Source organism: Aptenodytes patagonicus, chromosome W (assembly GCF_965638725.1).
Source record: "Aptenodytes patagonicus chromosome W, bAptPat1.pri.cur, whole genome shotgun sequence".
NCBI classification, from domain to species: domain Eukaryota; kingdom Metazoa; phylum Chordata; class Aves; order Sphenisciformes; family Spheniscidae; genus Aptenodytes; species Aptenodytes patagonicus.
This window is the reverse complement of record NC_134981.1, coordinates 22,296,334-22,317,169: the sequence shown is the minus strand read 5'-3', so window position 1 is coordinate 22,317,169 and position 20,836 is coordinate 22,296,334. Positions and strand designations below refer to the sequence as shown.

General features: G+C 38.1%; 1 protein-coding gene across 1 annotated transcript in view; it reads left to right on the top strand.

The window, feature by feature from the left end:
- The window catches only part of LOC143171939 (guanine nucleotide-binding protein G(q) subunit alpha), a 152,450-nt gene that overhangs the window by 24,230 nt on the left and 107,384 nt on the right, over positions 1-20,836 (top strand). The window contains exon 2 of the mRNA XM_076361125.1: positions 13,142-13,326. Within this exon, the coding sequence (XP_076217240.1) occupies positions 13,142-13,326 (185 nt within the window). The remainder of the gene's footprint in view (positions 1-13,141; positions 13,327-20,836) is intronic.

Sequence of the window (20,836 nt, the reverse complement as noted above, 5' to 3'; positions counted from 1 at the left end):
CTATTAAACAAAAAGCTACATAACATTTCAAGAGAGCGCAGAACTATGAAGAAACTTTGGGAGAGAAAGGAGATGGCTTTTTGTAAGGTACTGAAAGCTGTACCTCAGTAGTATAGCTTATTCGCTAGAGCTGATGCTGTTTGAATAAAACAGTAGTTGTAACTCAACGCTTCTAATTCTTGCATTTATTAAGACTTCTCATACTGTAAAAGTATCAGTGAGTAGATACTGTTTCTGAAAGGCAACAAGGAACACTGCTTATCTATAATTTCCATTGTGTTCTGATTGAGATCATCTCATGATTTTTAATGCCTTTTTAATAGAGAGTGGTTATTTATTTATTAGCCATTTTTGGTTGATATTTTATGTGTGTGTATATATAAATTCTATTAAAAAACTGCAAAAAAATTAAAAACTTTTTGAGGAGTTGCTGATTTGGTATATACAAGGTTACATAATCAAATCTAAATAAATATGTACTTTCAGCATATAACAAGCTGCTAGGTAATTATAAAGAGAAGCAGCAGCTTTTCTTGAAGAGAATGTTGGGAGTATTAGAACCATTAGTTTTGATTTGTCTGAAAAGGCCGGAAACCGTTTTCCTTTTAGCTACTGAATTAGCTCAGCTGAGCAGGTGGACAGAATGGAGCTGAATTCAAGCTAGTCTGGCTGAATGGGCACTACAGGTGAATGCTGTCCGCATAATAATGTGATGCTCTGTTGTGCTGCTAATAATTTTGCAGAAGAAATGGAATATTACGCTGTTCTTTTCAGCCATAGGAAAGCAGTGCTTTAAATGACATGGCGTGTTAATACATGCTGTGTATTAACACTGTGCTGTTATGAATGCAAATGCAAAATGAAGTGACCAGATGCTTTGACTGGTAAAATCTGGCCGTATGTCCCTGGTATCTTCTAATCTCATGTTCTTAGTGACCCAATAAAAGCTTCTGTCCTTCCCTTCCCCCAAGGTTAATTGTGTGGGGTTTTTTTTAGTTTTAATTTATTTTCATGAGCAAATACTGCATCTGAAAATGATATTGCATTTCAGTAATCGTGTAGTTAGCATCAAAATACCTATATGGTATAGTGCATAAGGCTAGCAAGGATGTCCTCTCAGAACTTAGCTATTCAATTTGCTTTCTCTCTCTCTTTTTTTTTTTTAAATAAAAAGCGTGGATTTTTGTGTGTGTAGAATCTAATTATTTTTTTAATTATAAACTTGTTCTTTGATAATATTGCCCTTGACCTGATTTCTTAAACTTGCAGAGTACCAGTGGTATATTTGTATCTATAAAGTCTTCATCACTCTGTGTGTGTCTGTGTACACACATGAAAGTATGCACATAGGTATGTTGATATTAAAATATACAAGGAACATGATTAAAACATGAATTTATTTAATGACTTCTTATTATTACCTGTCTTGCTAGATTTAAAATGGTTGAAATTAGACTTGGGGTCTCTCCTGAGATACAGTAATATAGAAGTTGTATTGTTCCTGTCCAGCTAGAGAGCTGGTTGGCCCTGGTTAATCTGTGAGAGAACATGGCCAGCTCCCATGAGGAGTGCTGGTGAAGGGGAGCTGGCTGGGCTTCCCCCTCTCCCTGCTGGTGGACAAAGTCTGTGGAGGGGCTAGTTTCCTTTGAGAGGGGCTGCTTGGTTTGTGTACAGCTCCTTGCAATGGCTGTAAAGACATAGAAGTGCAAGAGGACAGCAAAAAATAAATTGCTGGTAACTCTCTCCAAGGGAAATAGCCATTAAAAAGCACTCTCAAGTTAAGGACAACCCACTGTAAGCATCAGGAAATGTGTCACAATATTTGGAGCTGTGCTTCCCTCTGGGTGGATTTATAATGCTGTTGCCCTTGGAACCAGTATGGATTTCTGTGTGTGCACACACGTGTCGGTGGGTGGGTGTTGTGAGAGACAGATAAAACTGTAAGTGACCCTATAAATTTAGGACCAAGGGGGAATACAAATTCAACACTTGAGTCCCTCAGATTATGTGAGAGATTGTTGTGGTTTAACCCAGCAGGCAGCTAAATACCACACAGCCGTTTGCTCATTCCCCCCCTGTCGTGGTTTAATCTCAGTCGGCAACTAAGCACCACGCAGCCGCTCGCTCATTCCCCCCCGGTGGGATGGGGGAGAGAATCGGAAGGGTAAAAGTGAGAAAAACTCGTGGGTTGAGATAAAGGCAGTTTAATAGGTAAAGCAAAAGCCACGCATGCAAGCAAAGCAAAACAAGGAATTCATTCACTACTTCCCATCGGCAGGCAGGTGTTCAGCCATCTCCAGGAAAGCAGGGCTCCATCACGCGTAACGGTTACTTGGGAAGACAAACGCCATCACTCCAAACGTCCCCCCCTTCCTTCTTCTTCCCCCAGCTTTATATACTGAGCATGACGTCATATGGTATAGAATATCCCTTTGGCCAGTTTGGGTCAGCTGTCCTGGCTGTGCCCCCTCCCAGCTTCTTGTGCACCAAGCTGAAAAGTCCTTGACTAGTGTAAACACTACCTAGCAACAACTAAAACTTCGGTGTGTAATCAACATTGTTCTCACCCTAAATCCAAAACACAGCACTGTACCAGCTACTAGGAAGGAAATTAACTCTATCCCTGCCGAAACCAGGACACCCCCTCCTGCACCCAGTGGGATGGGGGAGAGAATCGGGGGGGGGGGGGAAGTAAAATTCATGGGTTGAGATAAAGACAGTTTAATAGGACAGAAAAGGAAGGGAAAATAATAATAATAATGATGATGATGATGATGAAAGAATATACAAAATACGTGATGCACAGTGCAATTGCTCACCACCTGCCGACTGACGCCCAGCCAGTTCCCGAGCAGCGGTCACTGCCCCCCGGCTAACTCCCCCCCGGTTTATATACTGAGCATGATGGTATGGAATGTCCCTTTGGCCAGTTTGGGTCAGCTGTCCTGGCTGTGCCCCCTCCCAGCTTCTTGTGCACCTGCAGCCCTCCCAGTTGGCAGAGCATGGGAAGCTGAAAAGTCCTTGACTAGTGTAAGCATTACCTAGCAACAACTAAAACATCAGTGTGTTATCAACATTATTCTCATCCTAAATCCAAAACACAGCACTATGCCAGCTACTAGGAAGAAAATCAACTCTATCCCAGCCGAAACCAGGACAGAGATGAAAATACAAATTGAGTAGTGTTTTCATCATCTTACTACCGTGTCAGAGCTCCTTATTATGAACTTTCATCTAGTTTGGTCTATGCATACTCACTGGGGGAGAAAGGATGAAGGAATACTATTAGTTTTAAGGAACAGGTCTTTCGGGGACATAGCCTCTCAGCATTTCTTAATATCCTGTGAGAAACTTTCACTTTGAACAGTGGCTTTCATAAGGAAGAACTATGTTTTGTGCATAGCCAAGGAAGCAATAGCTGCAGTCTTGGAGCCTTAATGTGAGGGGAAAGAGGGAAAGGATTTCACAATGTGTTCTCAAGGCTGGTAATTGGAAAGTTATATCCTCTTTAGCCTTACCCTCCCACCTCCCTCAGATTACCTCCTTTTCTATTCCTCTATTGGAGGTTGTGGCTAGAATTATCCATATGATTCCTAGGTAAAGTTTCCTCTGTGTGTGTGCTTTTGTGTTTTCTTTTGTTTTTTTAAATTTTATTTTATTTAATTTTATGGAAGGGTGTTTTTGTTTGTTCCTTATCAAATGACTAATGCACCTCTTCTCTCCCTCCCCCCCCTTACCTGAAGTTTAGTTATGTAATCACATGTAATGACACTGAGGCAAATCTGAGACAACAGAGTAGCCAGGATGACAGTATATGGGAGTGAGATGAACGCTCTTTTAAGAAACGTCTATGAGTGACCTTGAAACTAGGTAGGTGTAGGTCTAGATAGTTACTGCTTGTTCAGTCTTCTTAATAAGAAAGAGGAGTATGAAGTAGTTCTTTACACTGGTACAAGGAAAAAGGGTTAAATATGAGAAGAAAATATTTACTGTAAGACTTAATATTTAACTTACACTGTTAAAATAGTTATGTTTATGGTACTCTCAAGATGTATTCTTTTTGGAAACCAATAAGGATATACAATGCGCAACAAATATTGTAAGGTATATTATTTTAAAATTCATGTTATCCTCACTGAAGTTGGTGGAAGGCTTTGGTTGCAAGACTCTGGACTTGTATTTTTTTGTGTTTGTTTGTGGTTTGATTGAAGTAAGAATTACTTTATCATTTTAGTACAAGTGGTATGTTTGAGCCTTGAAAGCATCCTTCTCTCTTTTGGGTGTAGTGTTGACTGAGCAAATGGAAGTTATGGATAATGGAAACTATAAGACAAGCATCTGAATACTGATATTTGATATATAGTAGCTTTATGTTTCTAACATAAGTTGATAATAATACGAGTAAGTTGACTGTCTAATTATGTATTCGTAAACAGCTATCATGTTCTTATCTTACTAGCAAAAAGGATGTGGAGTGTTCTGAAGCACAAACAAACAAAAAGCACAAGCAGAAGAGTCATAGGGGATAGTTTTAGTATCTTCCCCAGGAGTATATTATATAGCACAATGAGATCCCAAATAGCTGCATGGGAGAAACGTTCTTAACCCATCATGTTAGAAGAACCAGCTTGATCTGCATTTATGTTTTGTACCATCTAAACCCATATGATAATGTTCTTTCTTTTGCACGACTAAACAACATATAAAAAGGTTCTAAACCAAAGTATCGGTTGCCAGCAGGTCAAGGGAGGTGATTGTCCCCCTCTACTCCGCTCTCGTGAAACCCCACCTGGAGTACTGCATCCAGTTCTGGGGTCCCTAGCATAAGAAAGACATGGGCCTGTTGGAGCGGGTCCAGAGGAGGGCCACAAAAATGATCAGAGGGCTGGAACACCTCTCCTATGAAGAAAGGCTGAGAGTTGGGGTTGTTCAGCCTGGAGAAGGCTCCGGGGAGACCTTATTGCGGCCTTTCAATATATAAAGGGGAAGATATAAGATATTTTATAAGATCTATAAGATATAGAAGATCTTATAAGATATATAAGAAAGACGGAGAGAGACTTTTTGCCAGTGCCTGTAGTGACAGGATGAGTGGTAATGGTTTTAAACTGAAAGAGGGTAAATTTAGATTAGATATTAGGAAGAAATTCTTTACTGTGAGGGTGGTGAGACACTGGAACAGGTTGCCCAGAGAAGTTGTGGATGCCCCATTATTGGAAGTGTTCAAGGCCAGGTTGGACGGGGCTCTGAGCAACGTGATCTAGTTGAAGATGTCCCTGCCCATGGCAAGGGGATTGGACTAGATGATCTTTGAATGTCCCTTGCAACCCAAACCATTCTGTGATTCTATTTGTGTTTGGTTATTATAAGGAAAAATAATTCTTCTTTCCAGATGTGGTGGGTTGACCATGGCTGGATGCCAGGTGCCCACCAAAGCCTCTCTATCGCTTCCCTCCTTAGCTGGACATGGGAGAGAAAATATAATGAAAGGCTCGCGGGTCGAGATAAGGACAGGGAGAGATCACTCACCAATTACCGTCACGGGCAAAACAGACTCTACTCAAGGAAATTAGTTTAATTTATTACCAATCAAATCAGAGTAGGATAATGAGAAATAAAACCAAATCTTAAAAACATCTTCCCCCCACCCTTCCCTTCTTCCCAGGCTTAACTTTAGTCCCGAATTCTCTACCTCCTCCCCCCGAACGGCACAGGGGGACGGGGAATGGGGGTTGCGGTCAGTTCATCACACATTGTCTCTGCCGCTCCTTCCTCCTCACACTCTTCCCCTGCTCCAGCGTGGGGTCCCTCCCATGGGAGACAGTCCTCCACAAACTTCTCCAACGTGAGTCCTTCCCACAGGCTGCAGATCTTCATGAACTGCTCCAGCGTGGGTCCTTTCCACGGGGTGCAGTCCTTCAGGAACAGACTGCTCCAGCGTGGGTCCCCCACGGGGTCACAAGTCCTGCCAGCAAACCTGCTCCAGTGTGGGCTCCTCTCTCCACAGGTCCACAGGTCCTGCCAGGAGCCTGCTCCAGTGCGGGCTTCCCACAGGGTCACAGCCTCTTTCGGGTGCATCCACCTGCTCTGGCGTGGGGTCCTCCATGGGCTGCAGGTAGATATCTGCTCCACCGTTAACCTCCATGGGCTGCAGGGGGACAGCCTGCCTCACCATGGTCTTCTCCACGGGCTGCAGGGGAATCTCTGCTCTGGCACCTGGAGCACCTCCTCCCCCTCCTTCTTCACTGACCTTGGTGTCTGCAGAGTTGTTTCTCTCACATATTCTCGCTCCTCTCTCCAGCTGCAGTTGCGCAGGATTTTTTTCCCCTTCTTAAATATGTTATCACAGAGGTGCTACCACCATCGCCGATTGGCTCGGCCTTGGCCAGCAGTGGGTCCATCTTGGAGCTGGCTGGCATTGGCTCTGTTGGACATAGGGGAAGCTTCTATCAGCTTCTCACAGAAGCCACCCCTGTAGCCCCCCTGCTATCAAAACCTTGCCACGCAAACCCAATACACCAGAAGGAATGCTCCATGATATCTAGGCTAAAGCCTAGAATTTGAGTGAATTCTGGAAACAGTGGCCGACCATTTTTGAGGGGAAAAAAACATGAAAGCACTAAGAAGTACGTGCTGTTCTTAGTCTCTCATTTAAGACAGTGATATTTAATAATATCAAAAATGCTGCTTGACATAAATATTGCACTGTAACAGAAGTATAACTCTTCCTATGACTTCTGTTTTCAGTAGAGAGATGTTTATGCTGGCTTTGGTATGATAAAACAATTCATTTTGAAAGCATTTATACATTCTAAGAAACAAAATGCTCTGCAGTATCCTTTGATTTCCTGGATGGAGGCCCTCAATACAAGTGGGAGTTCAAAAGTTAATGTTAGGCTGTCAAAATAGACCTTACAAATGTAAAATATGTTAAATATTACCACCCCCCCTTTGGAAAGTGTACTTTTATGTTTTTGCACTTCAGTTTTTAACATATTATTGAAAAATAACAAATTACATAACATACCAGGTTTTAATCTGCATTTCTGATGTATACAAATATATATCAAGTATACTTTCCAGATATTACAGTACTTATTTAAAATATCAATTAGAAAATAGAGCACTAAATATTTTATCTACAATTCATGAAAGCAGAATGTACAAAGTATAAAGTTGTATTTGTATGGTAAATGTGTTTTTTTTGTTTCCTAGATATGTTTTGGTACATGATAATTACGTATAATACTAGAAAAGATTAAGAGATCCAGACTCATCTTTTCATTCAGTGGAGAAAAATGTTAGTCAGTGGGGCCAGAGGGGGACAACACGACAAATTAGGAGGAGCTGTTGATTCCCTTGAGGGTAGAGAGGCTTTACAGAGAGATCTTGATAGATTAGAGCACTGGGCAATCACCAACCGTGTGAAATTTAACAAGGACAAATGCCAGATTCTGCATCTGGGACAGTGTAATCCTGGATGTACATATAGATTGGGGGACAAGAGGCTGGAGTGCAGCCCTGCAGAAAGGGGTCTGGGGGTTTTGGTTGATGGTAAGCTCAATATGAGTCAACAGTGTGCCCTAGAGGCCAGAAGGGCCAACTGCGTCCTGGGGTGCATTAAGCACAGTATAGCTAACCGGTCGAAAGAAGTGATTGTCCCACTATACTCAGCATTGGTGTGGCCTCACCTCAAGTACTGTGTGCAGTTTTGGGCTCCACAATATAAGAAGGATGTAGAAATATTAGAATGTGTCCAAAGGAGGGCAACAAAGATGGTGAAAGGCCTCGAGGGCATGACTTATGAGGAGCGGCTGAGGATACTAGGTTTGTTCAGCTTAGAGAAGAGGAGACTGAGGGGTAACCTCATTGCTGTCTACAACTTCCTCATGAGGGGGAGCAGAGAGGGAGGTGCTGATCTCTTCTCTCTGGTGTCTGGTGACAGGATGTGAGGGAATGGCTTAAAGCTGCATCAGGGGAAGTTCAGATTAGATATTAGGAAAAAGTTCTTCACTGAGAGGGTGGTCAAGCAGTGGAACAAGCTCCCCAGGGAAGTGGTCATGGCCCCAAGCCTGTCGGTGTTCAAGAAGCATTTGAACACGCTCTTAGAGATATGGTTTAACTTTTAGGTTGCCCTGTGTGGAGTCAGGAATTGGACTCGATGATCCTCGTAGGTCCCTTCCAACTCAGGATATTCTGTGATTCTATGATTCAAAGCATATTCTGTTTTACCATTTTGTAGTTTCATTTTTGCAGGATGTGCAACAGGAAAAATAGTAGTAATGCAATAAATTGTGCATGATGTTTGTGTTTAAGGGGTTACTGCTGCATTTAAGCAACTTGACTACCTTCCTGGCTCTGCTATGATTGTGATATCAGTCAATGTCTTGATCTTCTTATAATGCTAATCATGGGACTTTAAAGGTCAAAATATATAAAAATAGTGAAATCAAGGTTTGACTTCAGTGCTGTAATAGTTTTAAACCCCACTCTCCACCAGGAATAATGCTGTAATCATTGCAGCTTTGCTTAGCTAACCTTGGAGATTCATTATTCCCAACTTTTACTTGTTTTGTTGTAGTTAATAACGTTGCTTGTTTTCTTTCCAGTTATTCTAGTTGTGGGGGAAGTATCTGAGCAAATCCCTAGAGACGTGCATGTATTTGTTGTTCTGCCACTACTAAGCAGCTTTCTTTTCACCTAAAGAGGATTTATTTTTTTACAGAAATATTTAAGTTCATAGTTTAAAGAAAAACACTTGAAACTTTCTTTCTGTGTGCTTTTCTTGCCAGTAACAGTATAAAAATATTGACTTTCTTCCCCTTGATCATAACAATCTAAGAGAAGCTATTAATGTGAAGATTTCATAAGTTCCTGTATATTGTGCTGAAAATGACTATATTCACTTCCTAATAATTTCTGTGCAATCCCATAAATTTTATTAGATATATAATTCATAGTCTTTTATTCTATTTTAGTGCATTCTGTGCTGGAAATTTTCCATTATTTCCTTTTTCACCAGGACTACTTTTCACACTTTACATAGTGCATAGAAGCATAGAATCATTTAGGTTGAAAAAGACCCTTAAGATCACCGAGTCCAACCGTAAACCTAACACTACCAAGTCCACCACTAAACCATGTCCCTAAGTGCTACATCTACACGTCTTTTAAATACCTCCAGGGATGGTGACTCAACCACTTCCCTGGGCAGCCTGTTCCAACGCCTGACAACCCTTTCGGTGAAGAAATTTTTCCAAATATCCAATCTAAACCTCCCCTGGCACAACTTGAGGCCGTTTCCTCTTGTCCTATCACTTGTTACTTGGGAGAAGAGACCGGCGCCCACCTCGCTACAACCTCCTTTCAGGTAGTTGTAGAGCGCAATAAGGTCCCCCCTCAGCCTCCTTTTCTCCAGGCTAAACAACCCCAGTTCCCTCAGCCGCTCCTCATAAGACTTGTTCTCCAGACCCTTCACTAGCTTCGTTGCTCTTTGGACATGCTCCAGCACCTCAATGTCTTTCTTGCAGTGAGGGGCTCAAAACTGAACACAGTATTCAAGGTGTGGCCTCACCAGTGCTGAGTACAGGGGCACAATCACTTCCCTACTCCTGCTGGCCACACTATTTCTGATACAGGCCAGGATGCCGTTGGCCTTCTTGGCCGCCTGGGCACACCGCCGGCTCATGTTCAGCCGGCTGTCAACCAGCACCCCCAGGTCCTTTTCCAACAGGCAGCTTTCCAGCCACTCTTCCCCAAGCCTATAGCATTGCATGGGGTTGTTATGACCCAAGTGCAGGACATGATACTCCATGTTGTTAGGGAGGGCTAGAAATGTTTTCACTGTTGCTGCTGGCTTAACCACAAGATTAGTCTGTGGGAAGAAACAGGACGGTTTATTGAGCATTGACCTAAGAAGGGACAGACTTGAGGAAGCACATAAGCAGAGAGAAATGACGTTTTTATATATGTATGTGTAGTATTATACTTTTTTTGTGTGTGTGTATGTGTGGCTATATGAAAAAAGATATTGGGTCCAATTCTGTTCCCTTACAGACTTCCAGAAAAGCTGAAGATAGGAGTAATAGTTTTAATTCAGCACCAGTGAATCATAATCTTTGCAATTTTTAGCATACCTTTAGATTTTCAAATATAGTTTATTATCAGCCTTAGGCTGACAAAGCCTTAGTACAGTGACACCCAATTAAAGAACCACAAACCTGAATAAGATATAGACTCCTTACTTCTTTCTTTCTTCTTTGGATTTTAATTTTGTTTGCCTGTATATTGCAATTTTTATAGACTCACAAAGTGTAAATAATCTGAAATACTGTCTTCTCTAATGTAATGTAGATGGCTTTATCAGCATGTTTTCTTTCCAATTGTGTGTGATTTTGATTGCTACCTAAACTCCCAGTAAAGAATTAAAAGAATTACAAGCTTCAGTTTTTATTTTATTTTAAAAGAGTAGATAATACAAACATGTTCTTACCATCTTAGTGGCTAAATTTTTATTTTATTAATTTTTTTGAAGGAATATGGATTCCCTCTTAAAGAAGCATTATGTTGACTAAAAATGGAAGTTACTTTTTATTCCAATGATTTACAGATATTTGGTGCAAATGATTTTCTTATGCATTAGTTAAAGCAAAATTTTCGATGAGTTAATTATGTCAAAAAGGCATAGCATATACTATTCTGTACTTTATGGGTTCATATTGAACAGACTTATGTACTAAATGTGTGACACATCTTGCAGGAAAAAGTGGAAAATATTACATAATTATTAAAGTAATGTGTGATATGGTACTTTTATTTCACTTCATATATAAGAACATGACTCCATTGCGTAGGTTTCAGAAAAAGGGAAAAACTGAGATCTAAGGGTAGCCTGAAGCATTTTTTTAGTATGCAATAGTTCTGCATTGCCTAGGTCTGTAATTTTATAAACTCTTGAGAAAAGTCATGTTCTCTCCCCTCTGGTAGATTACATCCTGGTGGCCAGTCAGTGCCCTGCAGAGATGGTCTGTGTATTTGGTGCTTTGCTCTTGACCACAGCACAGCCTGGGGATCATAGTAAAGGCTGATTGTGGAAGCAGGTTTGGTCTAACTTTTCAACTTTGGAGAAGTTTCATTGCAATAACAACCATTTGTGTTTCCACAGAGGAAGTAAAATAGGTCTGTATATAACATTGTGCTTGATTTTCTGGGAATGTGTGTGTAAGGAAGACTTGTGTTAGAAGTTTGTTTTATACACGTGGGAGACGGGGCTGAAGGTTTCAAAACAAAGTCCACAGTGTCACGGTCTGTTTGGATCTCAAATTTTCAGGACAACATACTCTCTGATTTAAACTTTATTTTATGAGCTCATTAAGAAATACAACAAACAAACACGACAAATGGGCTCAATCCCCTTTTGCCCAAACTAGTCTAGCACATGAACTCACTTATTCACCATTCAAGTCATAAGGTTTCATAACTTACAACCCATAAGTCTTAATATCATGCACCTATGAGCAAAAGAAAATAATTAGTTACCTAGCCGATGGTGAGAGTGCTCATCCTTCCTCCTCCGTCATGGTGCGGGCATCCCCTGTGTCTCACCGGGAAGCATGAAAGCCTCAGCAGTCCAGCTGCTGTTGGATCTACTTCAAAAGCTTTTTGGGTAAGCTGATGTTTTATACCTTCCAGCTTGGAGGTTTGGTCTATACCATTTCCATAAGTTAGCAGATTCTGACAAGACTGCTAGAGAAAAGATGATAGCTGCCGGAGACAGCAATTTGCAGGTGATAATGGCTGCATCTTGGCCCTTTAGCTCTTTCTGGCCACCTGTCCTGCCTACATGGTGCTCTCTCTTTGACCTAATGTCACTGCTCCCAGCATACATCAGGCCTTAGCATGAGCTGTGTTAGCCAAAAATCTAAGCAGGAGTTGAGTGAACAATCACGCACAGTAAAGACAAAAGCTTTCAGAGGCTTCCAGGTTAGATTTTGCAGTGTACTACCTCAGAAGTACTTAAGGGTTGCCAGCACAGCATCATGCTTTAACCTTACATTGCGCTGCTTGTGAAATATACTACTCTGAGACGCCTAAAACATTATGTAAAGCATAAGGCTTTCTTTGTCCTGGGAGCCAAATATTAGAGCATGAATGAGGCATGAAAGCTTTATAAAAATGATCAAAATAAAATCCAGGCTGAAAGGCTAAGAAGCACTGCATGCAGGTAAATGCATTGCATTTCTTAGGGGGCTAAGTAGCTAGGTGAACATACAGCATTCATATGGCTGTGCAACTGTTTGTTCTAAATTTCAATTCCTCCTTATAAATTATTCATATGATTTGTTTGCTTAGATAAGCTCTCCTAATCACAGAGAGACTGAATTGGGCCAAAGGAAAAAATGTTGTGTGATATATTCTGTGCAAAATTCCCAACAAGCAGATCTTAACTTTAAATTGTTAAACATTCAGAATGTTAATTTATAAGTTATTATTTGTACTTTGTATAAAGTACAAAGATGCAAAGAAATTTAAGGGAAGTAATGACTCTCTGTTAACAAATGAGCCAAATTTTAATTAAAGCTGATTTTATATGTTTCTGAGGTTGAAGTTTGCAGAACTGTAATTGTTATATTATTTGCCTTTCTAACAAATTTATGTATTTGTTGTATATTGCTGCTTACCATAATGTCCTGAAGGTTGGCCAAGCAAGATAATTTTTTTTCTTACTCTATGAATTTTTGTGATAGAACATCTCATAGTAATTCTCTGAAGTTAGTTGTTGTTGAGAACTATATCTTCAGGAATGGAAATTTATGCTTATAATTTTAAATAAACAGTGGTATATTCTAGATATTTTGGAGTGTATATTTTGTTTTAGTTATTAGTTTAGTTATTAACTCATTGCTATCTTTTTTTCTACTTCTATTTTGTCTTTAAAATAAAAGTTTTAATTCAGTGTTGCTTCAGTTGTTACTGTGTTACTGCTGTTTTGATATTGAACAGGTCCTTGTAGCAAGCACCTTGCAAGCACCATAACCACTTGACGGTGTTCTGCCCTGCACTGAACAAGCTGTCTGCTTTGTGCAGAAAAGTCATGTTTGTGTCCAGTGGCTGAAGTATATTCTTCTTATTTGTCTTGCAGGCACAGGAGAGAGTGGCAAAAGCACGTTCATCAAACAGATGAGAATCATTCATGGATCGGGTTACTCTGATGAAGACAAAAGGGGCTTTACAAAATTGGTGTACCAGAATATATTTACAGCAATGCAGGCCATGATCAGAGCCATGGATACCCTCAAAATCCCATACAAGTATGAACATAATAAGGTGAGATTTTTGTTTATTTCCATAGATGAAACTTTTCCTCTTTTATCTTTAGGAAATGTACTGAAGGTCTCTAAAAATTATAAATCATGTACAAATTATATTCTACCTAAAGTTTGGAAGAAAAGGGCTTCTTCCAGTCCTGCCTCTAGTTCTCTGACCTTTGCACTGCTCTGACAACACAGGTGCTGTTCTTAACAAGATGTCTGGGGGGTTTGTCATAGCAAGAGGGTAAAGGGCAGGCTGGTGTTTGTCTGTGACTTCAGTTATCTTTTTTACTTTCCTCCCAGCTCATGTTCTGGTCACAGCCATTTTTCTGGTTTGTACCAGTACTACTTCAGGTTTTCCATTAATATTATGTGGGGAAAAAATAAAATTATTAGAAAAATAGGTGGGGATATCTGCTTGTGTGTGAGTATATTATGAAATAAAACTTGTGATACAAGGCCTTAGCATAAGCAAATTCTTTTGAAAGTGATGATATCATTGAAATTTAGAAAGAGAAAATATATTTAAAGCATTTTGTAAGGTTTATCTTTGGTATAACTAGTATTAAAAAGGAAATTTGCATGTGTATTTCAGCTCCATGTTTTTGCTGTACATAAAGCACTGAATTTCCAAACAAGCTGACTTGAAAAGTTAGTTCATTGTGAAGTGCACATTTTTCTTCAGAATTGATATTGACTGTCACTTTGCTGTAGTATATGAAAGTCCTAATCATAAATCAGTAAATTATTTCCTTGTATTATACTACAAAGTATATATTCTACAGTTATTGTTCAAATTGAGTGTTGAATTTATATAGAATGTTTTTATATAGTTGAAGTGAATTAGTTAGATGTGGCATAGCTGTATACATGTGGCCAGACCTTTCTAATTAGAGCTGTTCACTTTCTCTATATAAAAATAACTTGACTGAAAGTGAGTGAGTCTATCTTTGTGCTCAGCTACTTCACAAGCATTCCCATCAGTTCTAATAGGGCTAGGTGTGGAGTAAAGTAAAACTTGCCAAAGTTGTCAGGTTCTAGATGCAATTCCTTTAAAAACTCGGGGATTTTTTAATTCAGGGGAATTAAAAAATGCAAACTTGTCTTTTTTTTTTCCTTTTTTTTTTTTTTTTCTCCATTGAAAGCAAACTCATTAGTGTTGCAACCTAAAAAACACAGGAAGGGCACTTCCTATTAATTTGAATCTTATATCAGGAAATTCAGTCTCTGGAGAGAATATCTCAAAGTTTGAGTAACAGCATGCTTTTAGCACAGTACTTGTTTTGCACAATAGCTTAGAAAACTACAGCTCAAGCTGATGTTTATGTGGCTGAGCCTAAAGAAAAGAGAGTGAAGTGACCCTTTTATCAAATTCAAAAAGTTCAGTTAAGTAGGCAGTTGGGATCTTTGTAAAGTGTAAAAAACGACATCTAGGCTGGATTATTTTAATATCATCAGTGTAGGAAGAGGCATGTTTTAAGTTAAGGAAGTTAGTTCTTCCAGCGTTGTGTTGGCTTCATAGTCACCAATATAATTAAAGAGGCAGAGTCTGAAATGCATTGTCCTATATTATAATAATCTAGGCTCTTTGAAAGATTTATTATCAGAATAGTGAAAGTCAATTGAGAAATGTAAATATTAGTGTTTACATTGTAATGTCTCAGAACTGAGATATTGTATCATACTTCTTTCATCACACTTTTCATCATGCTGCTTTCTCTTGTCAGCTCCAGAATATGAGCTCTACTGAGGTTTAAGATAATGGCTGAGGGTTATCTCTTCTCTTAGGGATGTGACATAGGAAATGGTGGCTTATGGATTGGTTTTTAGTTTCCTTTTGAGTAAATGTTACTGTGTTTCCATTATTTTTTAACCAGAAGTTGTGAAGTTTTTATATGCATCTTGAATTTTGGAAAAGCAGTTTATAAAACACAGAAAAGCCTTAGGTGGTTTTTTTGTTCTGTTTTTTACAGAAATGGACTTGAGCAATTCTCAGAATTGCCTGTCTGCAAAATTTTTGTGAATATACAGTAGTAACTCACATGCAACCACTGACATTCAAATTCAGTTTTTTAAAATCTAAGATATAGATGTATATATTTTAAAATCTTTTAAAAAACTGTCTTTTTAGAAATCTGACCTGTGTATCTGTGTTTCTGTCAGTCCTTTCAAATACTGAATTAAGAAAACCATTAACTTTAATTTTTTTAACTTCTGACATTCCCAGTGTTGTCCATAGTGGCTTAGAAGCCATTGCTCCAGGTAATGTAGTCCCCCGTTTCTCCTTTTCTATCTTTTTTCATGTCTAATATTGCTGAAGGATGGCTTTTTATTTTTTCTCTCCTGTTGTTACAGAAGTTTTACTAAATAAATCTACTACTATACTAAAGAACTACTACCACTTTTACCCCTTATCGTTCCCTTTCAATGTAATTTCCAGAAGACAGTTGCCTCTTCTTACAGACTGTCAGGAAGGTGTCACTCAGTAGTGGTTAGCAGGCAGGAAATCTTACTTGAATCCATGTCCATAATTTCTTGTGAGACTTCTTAAATATTTATAACAAGATACCTAATGTGAGTAAGATAGTAACAGAACAGGTTACAAGAAAATATAGAGACTGAAAACATAAAATTACGTCTTATTGTAGACCAAGAAGTTTGCTGTAAGTTTCAAAGAGTGGTTCCATTGCTGAAGTTGTTTCTGTATTTAAGCCTATTTCCTATAGGGAATGTTTAAAAATTAAAAAAAGCAGGTATGGGAAAATGCTTTTGAAGTCCAAAATCTTACTGACATTATCTTCAAGGCCAAGTTTACTTTGTTGATAGCTTCCCCCCCCCCATAAGTTGGATGAATCTACTGTAACAAACACAGACAAAAGTAAGACATCAGGATCAAGTATGGAGTCAAATTACATAAATTCTCATCTCGAGTAAACAAATTGCAGTCTTAAATGTTTTGGATCTCTTCAGTGAAATTTCATGTTGAACAAGCATAGGTTGGAGAAAAGGACCTCCCTTATATACCTCACCTGATATGCAGAGTATGAAGGATTGAATCCCAAGCAGCAGTGTGCAAGCTGTGTGTGAGGTTCATTGACTCTCAGATGATGCAGAATGTGTGGGATTTCTGGCCTTTTTTAAAAAGAATGATATTCTTGGGATGTTGAAATGAAATGCTTCTAAAGAATAGCTTATTGGTCTGGAACACACATAATAAAGTGGCTCTTCAAGCAGATGGGGAAAACTCAACTGTGCCATCTGTGCAAACAGTATTCTTCAGTGTCTCAAACCTGAAGCAGAGAGCTTAAAAGCAGGTTGCAGGAAAAAGGGATTTATACTAGTCATGTTAGTTAGCATGCGACATATCCTAGTACTCTCAGATGTCTTCCTCCAGACACACGAAAATAAAGAAAAATTGCCCAGTAAATAGAAGTTTTGCAGACAGTTAAATGCTTCTAATACTGTGAAGCTCTTGATGTAATTTTTTTGACAAGAAATAGAGCCAGCCAGCCACCTAAGAGCCAGCCAACATGGAAGAGAGTGTAGTAAGATTTCAAGTATCATAATCAATTAACATCTATTCAGATAAATTAAAGATTACTTTTTTTTCAGGAGCTTTGTTTGACATGAGGTAAAAACTGGCTCCCCAATAGCTTTACATTTCCTCCCATGAGGATGTTCATCAAAGAGCTTTAGGGGCTTCAGTAAAGCCATGAACGATTTCTTCCTCAGTGCTTCATAAAGAATGAACTTCCACAAAGACTTCCACAATCCTAAATAGATCTCAGTCTATTCCCAACTGCTTTTCTCTTCTTTTTAACTGTCTCCCTCTGACAGTCATTTACTCCTCTTGTGCCTAGCTGGCCTCTCTCAAGTCTTTTTACATTTGACCTTATAAAGTTTTTACCTTATAAAGTTTTTATCTATTTACCTGTGACCTTACCATATTTTCCTACTCTCTACTGTTTTCTTTTTTCATTATATTTGAAGCAAATTTTTTTAAAATCATCTTTTTATCAATGTAGTAACTTATATCCTGGCCTCCTCCTACCATTTCGCTTACTTCCCTCATTTGTTTACCTTTTGGTTAGAGCAGAGATTTCTTGCATTTGTCTGTATTGCTCCAATGAATTTGTAAATTACTTGTTTCCATCTCTTATATTCTGCTTTACTATTTCATATTTTATCCCAATAGAAGTGACTTTTAGATTTATTTTTTTTCCAAGTGTAGGAAAAATGATTGTGTATCAGAGGTAAGGTAGGTTAGCAGGGTCACTCAAAGAGCTGAGAATATCTTTCTTAAAAATAAACATAAATATACAAGCAAACACTTTTCACCTTCCCAGTAAAATTATAGGTAATTTCACCTATATGAAATGAAGAGACTCTCTAAGCCTTCAGTTCTGCAAACTTACTTAAATGTTCACATTTTAGAACAGCTGCAAGCCCCAAAAATTCAATCACATTTAAGTTCATGCATACGCTAACATTTAATTTTGAAAAGAGTAGGACCTTGATTATGGAATATATATGCCAAATATAGGATACTGTAGGCATAAAATTGAAAACTCAGTGTTAGCTACTCATTTTTCAGTGCATTAAAATTCCTTCATTCCTCCTTTTATATTTAATTTTAAGAGAAGCACTTTATTTTTTTAAAAACATAATATTTTAAGTGATTAACTACCCTTTGCTAATGGGAAGTGATGTCATATACAAAAGCATATGTATGGGGTGTGATGTCCATGTTTTATCTTTCCAATTCCACCATTTTACTGCTAGTAGAGAGAATGGGTGGTGAAAATGCTTGCTTACAGATTCTTGTAGATTTTGTGATCGCTCCTACAAGGGTTAAAGGACAATAACTATAGGAAGACGTTTCTAGCTTTTTTTTTGTCATTGTTGTTTCTTTTTTATAAGTATTCTTTCTCTTTTACTTCAGATATGTTTGTCACAGTTATTTTTCTTATTGTGTGTCTGAAAAGAAACATTCGTGTGAGCATGCATTCTGACAATAAAAATGTGAAATACTCTCAGGGCGACTTTTCTATGTAATAGAGGTCTGGAGTTTATTTTAAGGTAATGAGTGAGATGTCAGTGTCTTGGAACAATTCTGACTTTTTCCTTTATTAACAATAGTTATATAACTATATGGGTATTTATATTATATAATATTTAATATACAAATATAAACATATTTTTTCTTAGAGTAAAATATTTGTTAACTTCCTAATTAGTTCATTCGTTTGTACAAGTTATGTGTTTTGATAATCCAGCATTTAATTCTGAAATAATTTCAGATTGAAATATTTTCTTAAAATTCCTCTGAAACTTTAAGAAAATATTTCCTTCCCCCAGTAAACATTTTTTGGGAAACTGACTGATCCAGTTATGTTCCATTTATGTTACGTGAAATTACTAAAAACTCTTCGGTCTCATGTCTTCATCATTCATTTCTACTAACTCACAAGATTTGCTTGAAATAAGATTTACTGCCATGAATTAAGAAACCATCAGCTAAAATGGGCCATTTTTTCTGAAGATTTTGTCGGTCTCTCTTTTTCAGTTTGCACTTCCTATGTGGTAAAAGTCGTAATGTCTGAAATGCAAGAAAGCTTCCTCTTATTATACAATTCAGCTTTGGTTTAGAAAATTGGCTAATTGTTAAGCAAATGAGTTGTGTTTTTAAAAAAATTATAAATTAACCAACTTTTTTTTATCAAGTGTTTGATTATTTATTATTATTATTAGTAGTAGTTTTGTATTTATAGTGGGATGTATTGCCTGATAGAGGTATTCACATAATTACTTTGTCTACTTTTTTCTTTTGCATTTTTTTTTCTCCCTGATTAAAGTAGGTATAAAGTCTAAACATTAGAGTTGATTACATATTCACACTATGTGATTCTGATCACATGCCTACCTGTTTTCAGAATATGGACCTACGTAACTCCGTTCTTACAGTAAAGTGAATACAAAGTCTAACTTTAAGTGACTACATAAAGGCAAGGCATGAGACAAAGGTCCAGTGTTTTATTTCTGGAAAAGGAGGTTGGCAAAGAAAAATCTTAAGTATGACATTATTGGTGTTTGTTTTAATTTCCTTTTGACAATATTCTTTTCCAGAATCAAAGCACAAAGCCTCTGTTGCATGCCTCAATTTTGGCAAAAAAGTATATACACTTTGACTGGTTTCTGTAGATTATTTAATATTATGGTGGACCTAAGATATTGGATAAGTAGAAAATTGTTATGAGCAAGTGACTTCTGTGAACAGTCTTGAGTTTGACAAAACAGAGCTTAGTATTGGATTGGAAGGGTAACAGAGACAGAGTTGCTTTGAATCCCTTCTTACACTTCTCTAATTCTCATGTGGCTCTCAAGTTTCTCAGCTCTTAGTCCGTATTGTGCATCAGAGTTCATGAAATGTATGCCTTGGCTGGGGCAAGTAATACTGTGAAAAAGCTGTTATGATTAAGGTTTTTTTCATGCTAATTAAGTTTGTTTCAGGTTGATGACTTTCCATTTTTCTTCATGTGACCAATAGGGCAGAGTTAAAATTTGGCTTGTTTTTTTTAGTTAACCTTGTTAGCTAATTTGTATACAGTGTAACAATAGATTGCATGTACATGTTTTGCAAATTTGGAGTTTTTATTGAAAATTTTCAAAATGTAAATTATGTGCCAAGTAGTTTGTTTGAAGATGTTCCTCTATTTTTAGATTTTGTTTTCTTTAATAAGCTATGACCCTTGTTTGGAGAACATACGCTCTCAGTATGTATTGTTGGCTGTACAAGCAGATAAATGAGTGCTCTTGGTGTGTGCATATGTTCTTTGCATCTTTCCTCCGGTCCTTATCCAGCTATTTTTTTGGACCAGAGAACCAAGTGCTGCCAATTGTACAGGTTGTACAAAAAAGTAACTGTCTGTCACTGGAGCATAAAAAAGTCTTGGGCACACTTGCTTCCCTTCTGGACTCTGGTACAGCCATATACTGGGTGGAGGGAGAATGGGAACATGCCATGGAGTAAGAGGTATTAACACAGCAGTTGTGTAACCCTGGTGAATCCCATAGCAATCCTTGTGGTGCCAATTGCACCACTTCATGGCTATTTTGATGTTTTTATTTCTGTTTATCCAAAAAAGAAAAACACAGAGATCAAAATTATTGACATTGCATTTTGTTTGGTCATATTTTTCTTATCTAGTCTATATCTATTTGTAATCTACAGAGGTTTTGCTGTGTATGTTGTAGAAGAAAAGCACCATCTTCACCTTGGAAAGTCTGACTGCAAACTTGTTTTTTCTAACTGTACCATTTATAGGGCCACACTATGTCATTTTACATTCGTTAAGAGGTTTAGAACAAAATAGAAATCAAATTTTTGTGTGCACATTTACTATTAGTGTGTTTATTCAATTATGATTATTTTTGAGGTAGTCCAGTAGCTTATTCTTTACTGCTGGTTCTGCTCAACTAGGTGCTTGACATTGGAGAAACATGGTAGCACCAATTATTCAAAGCTC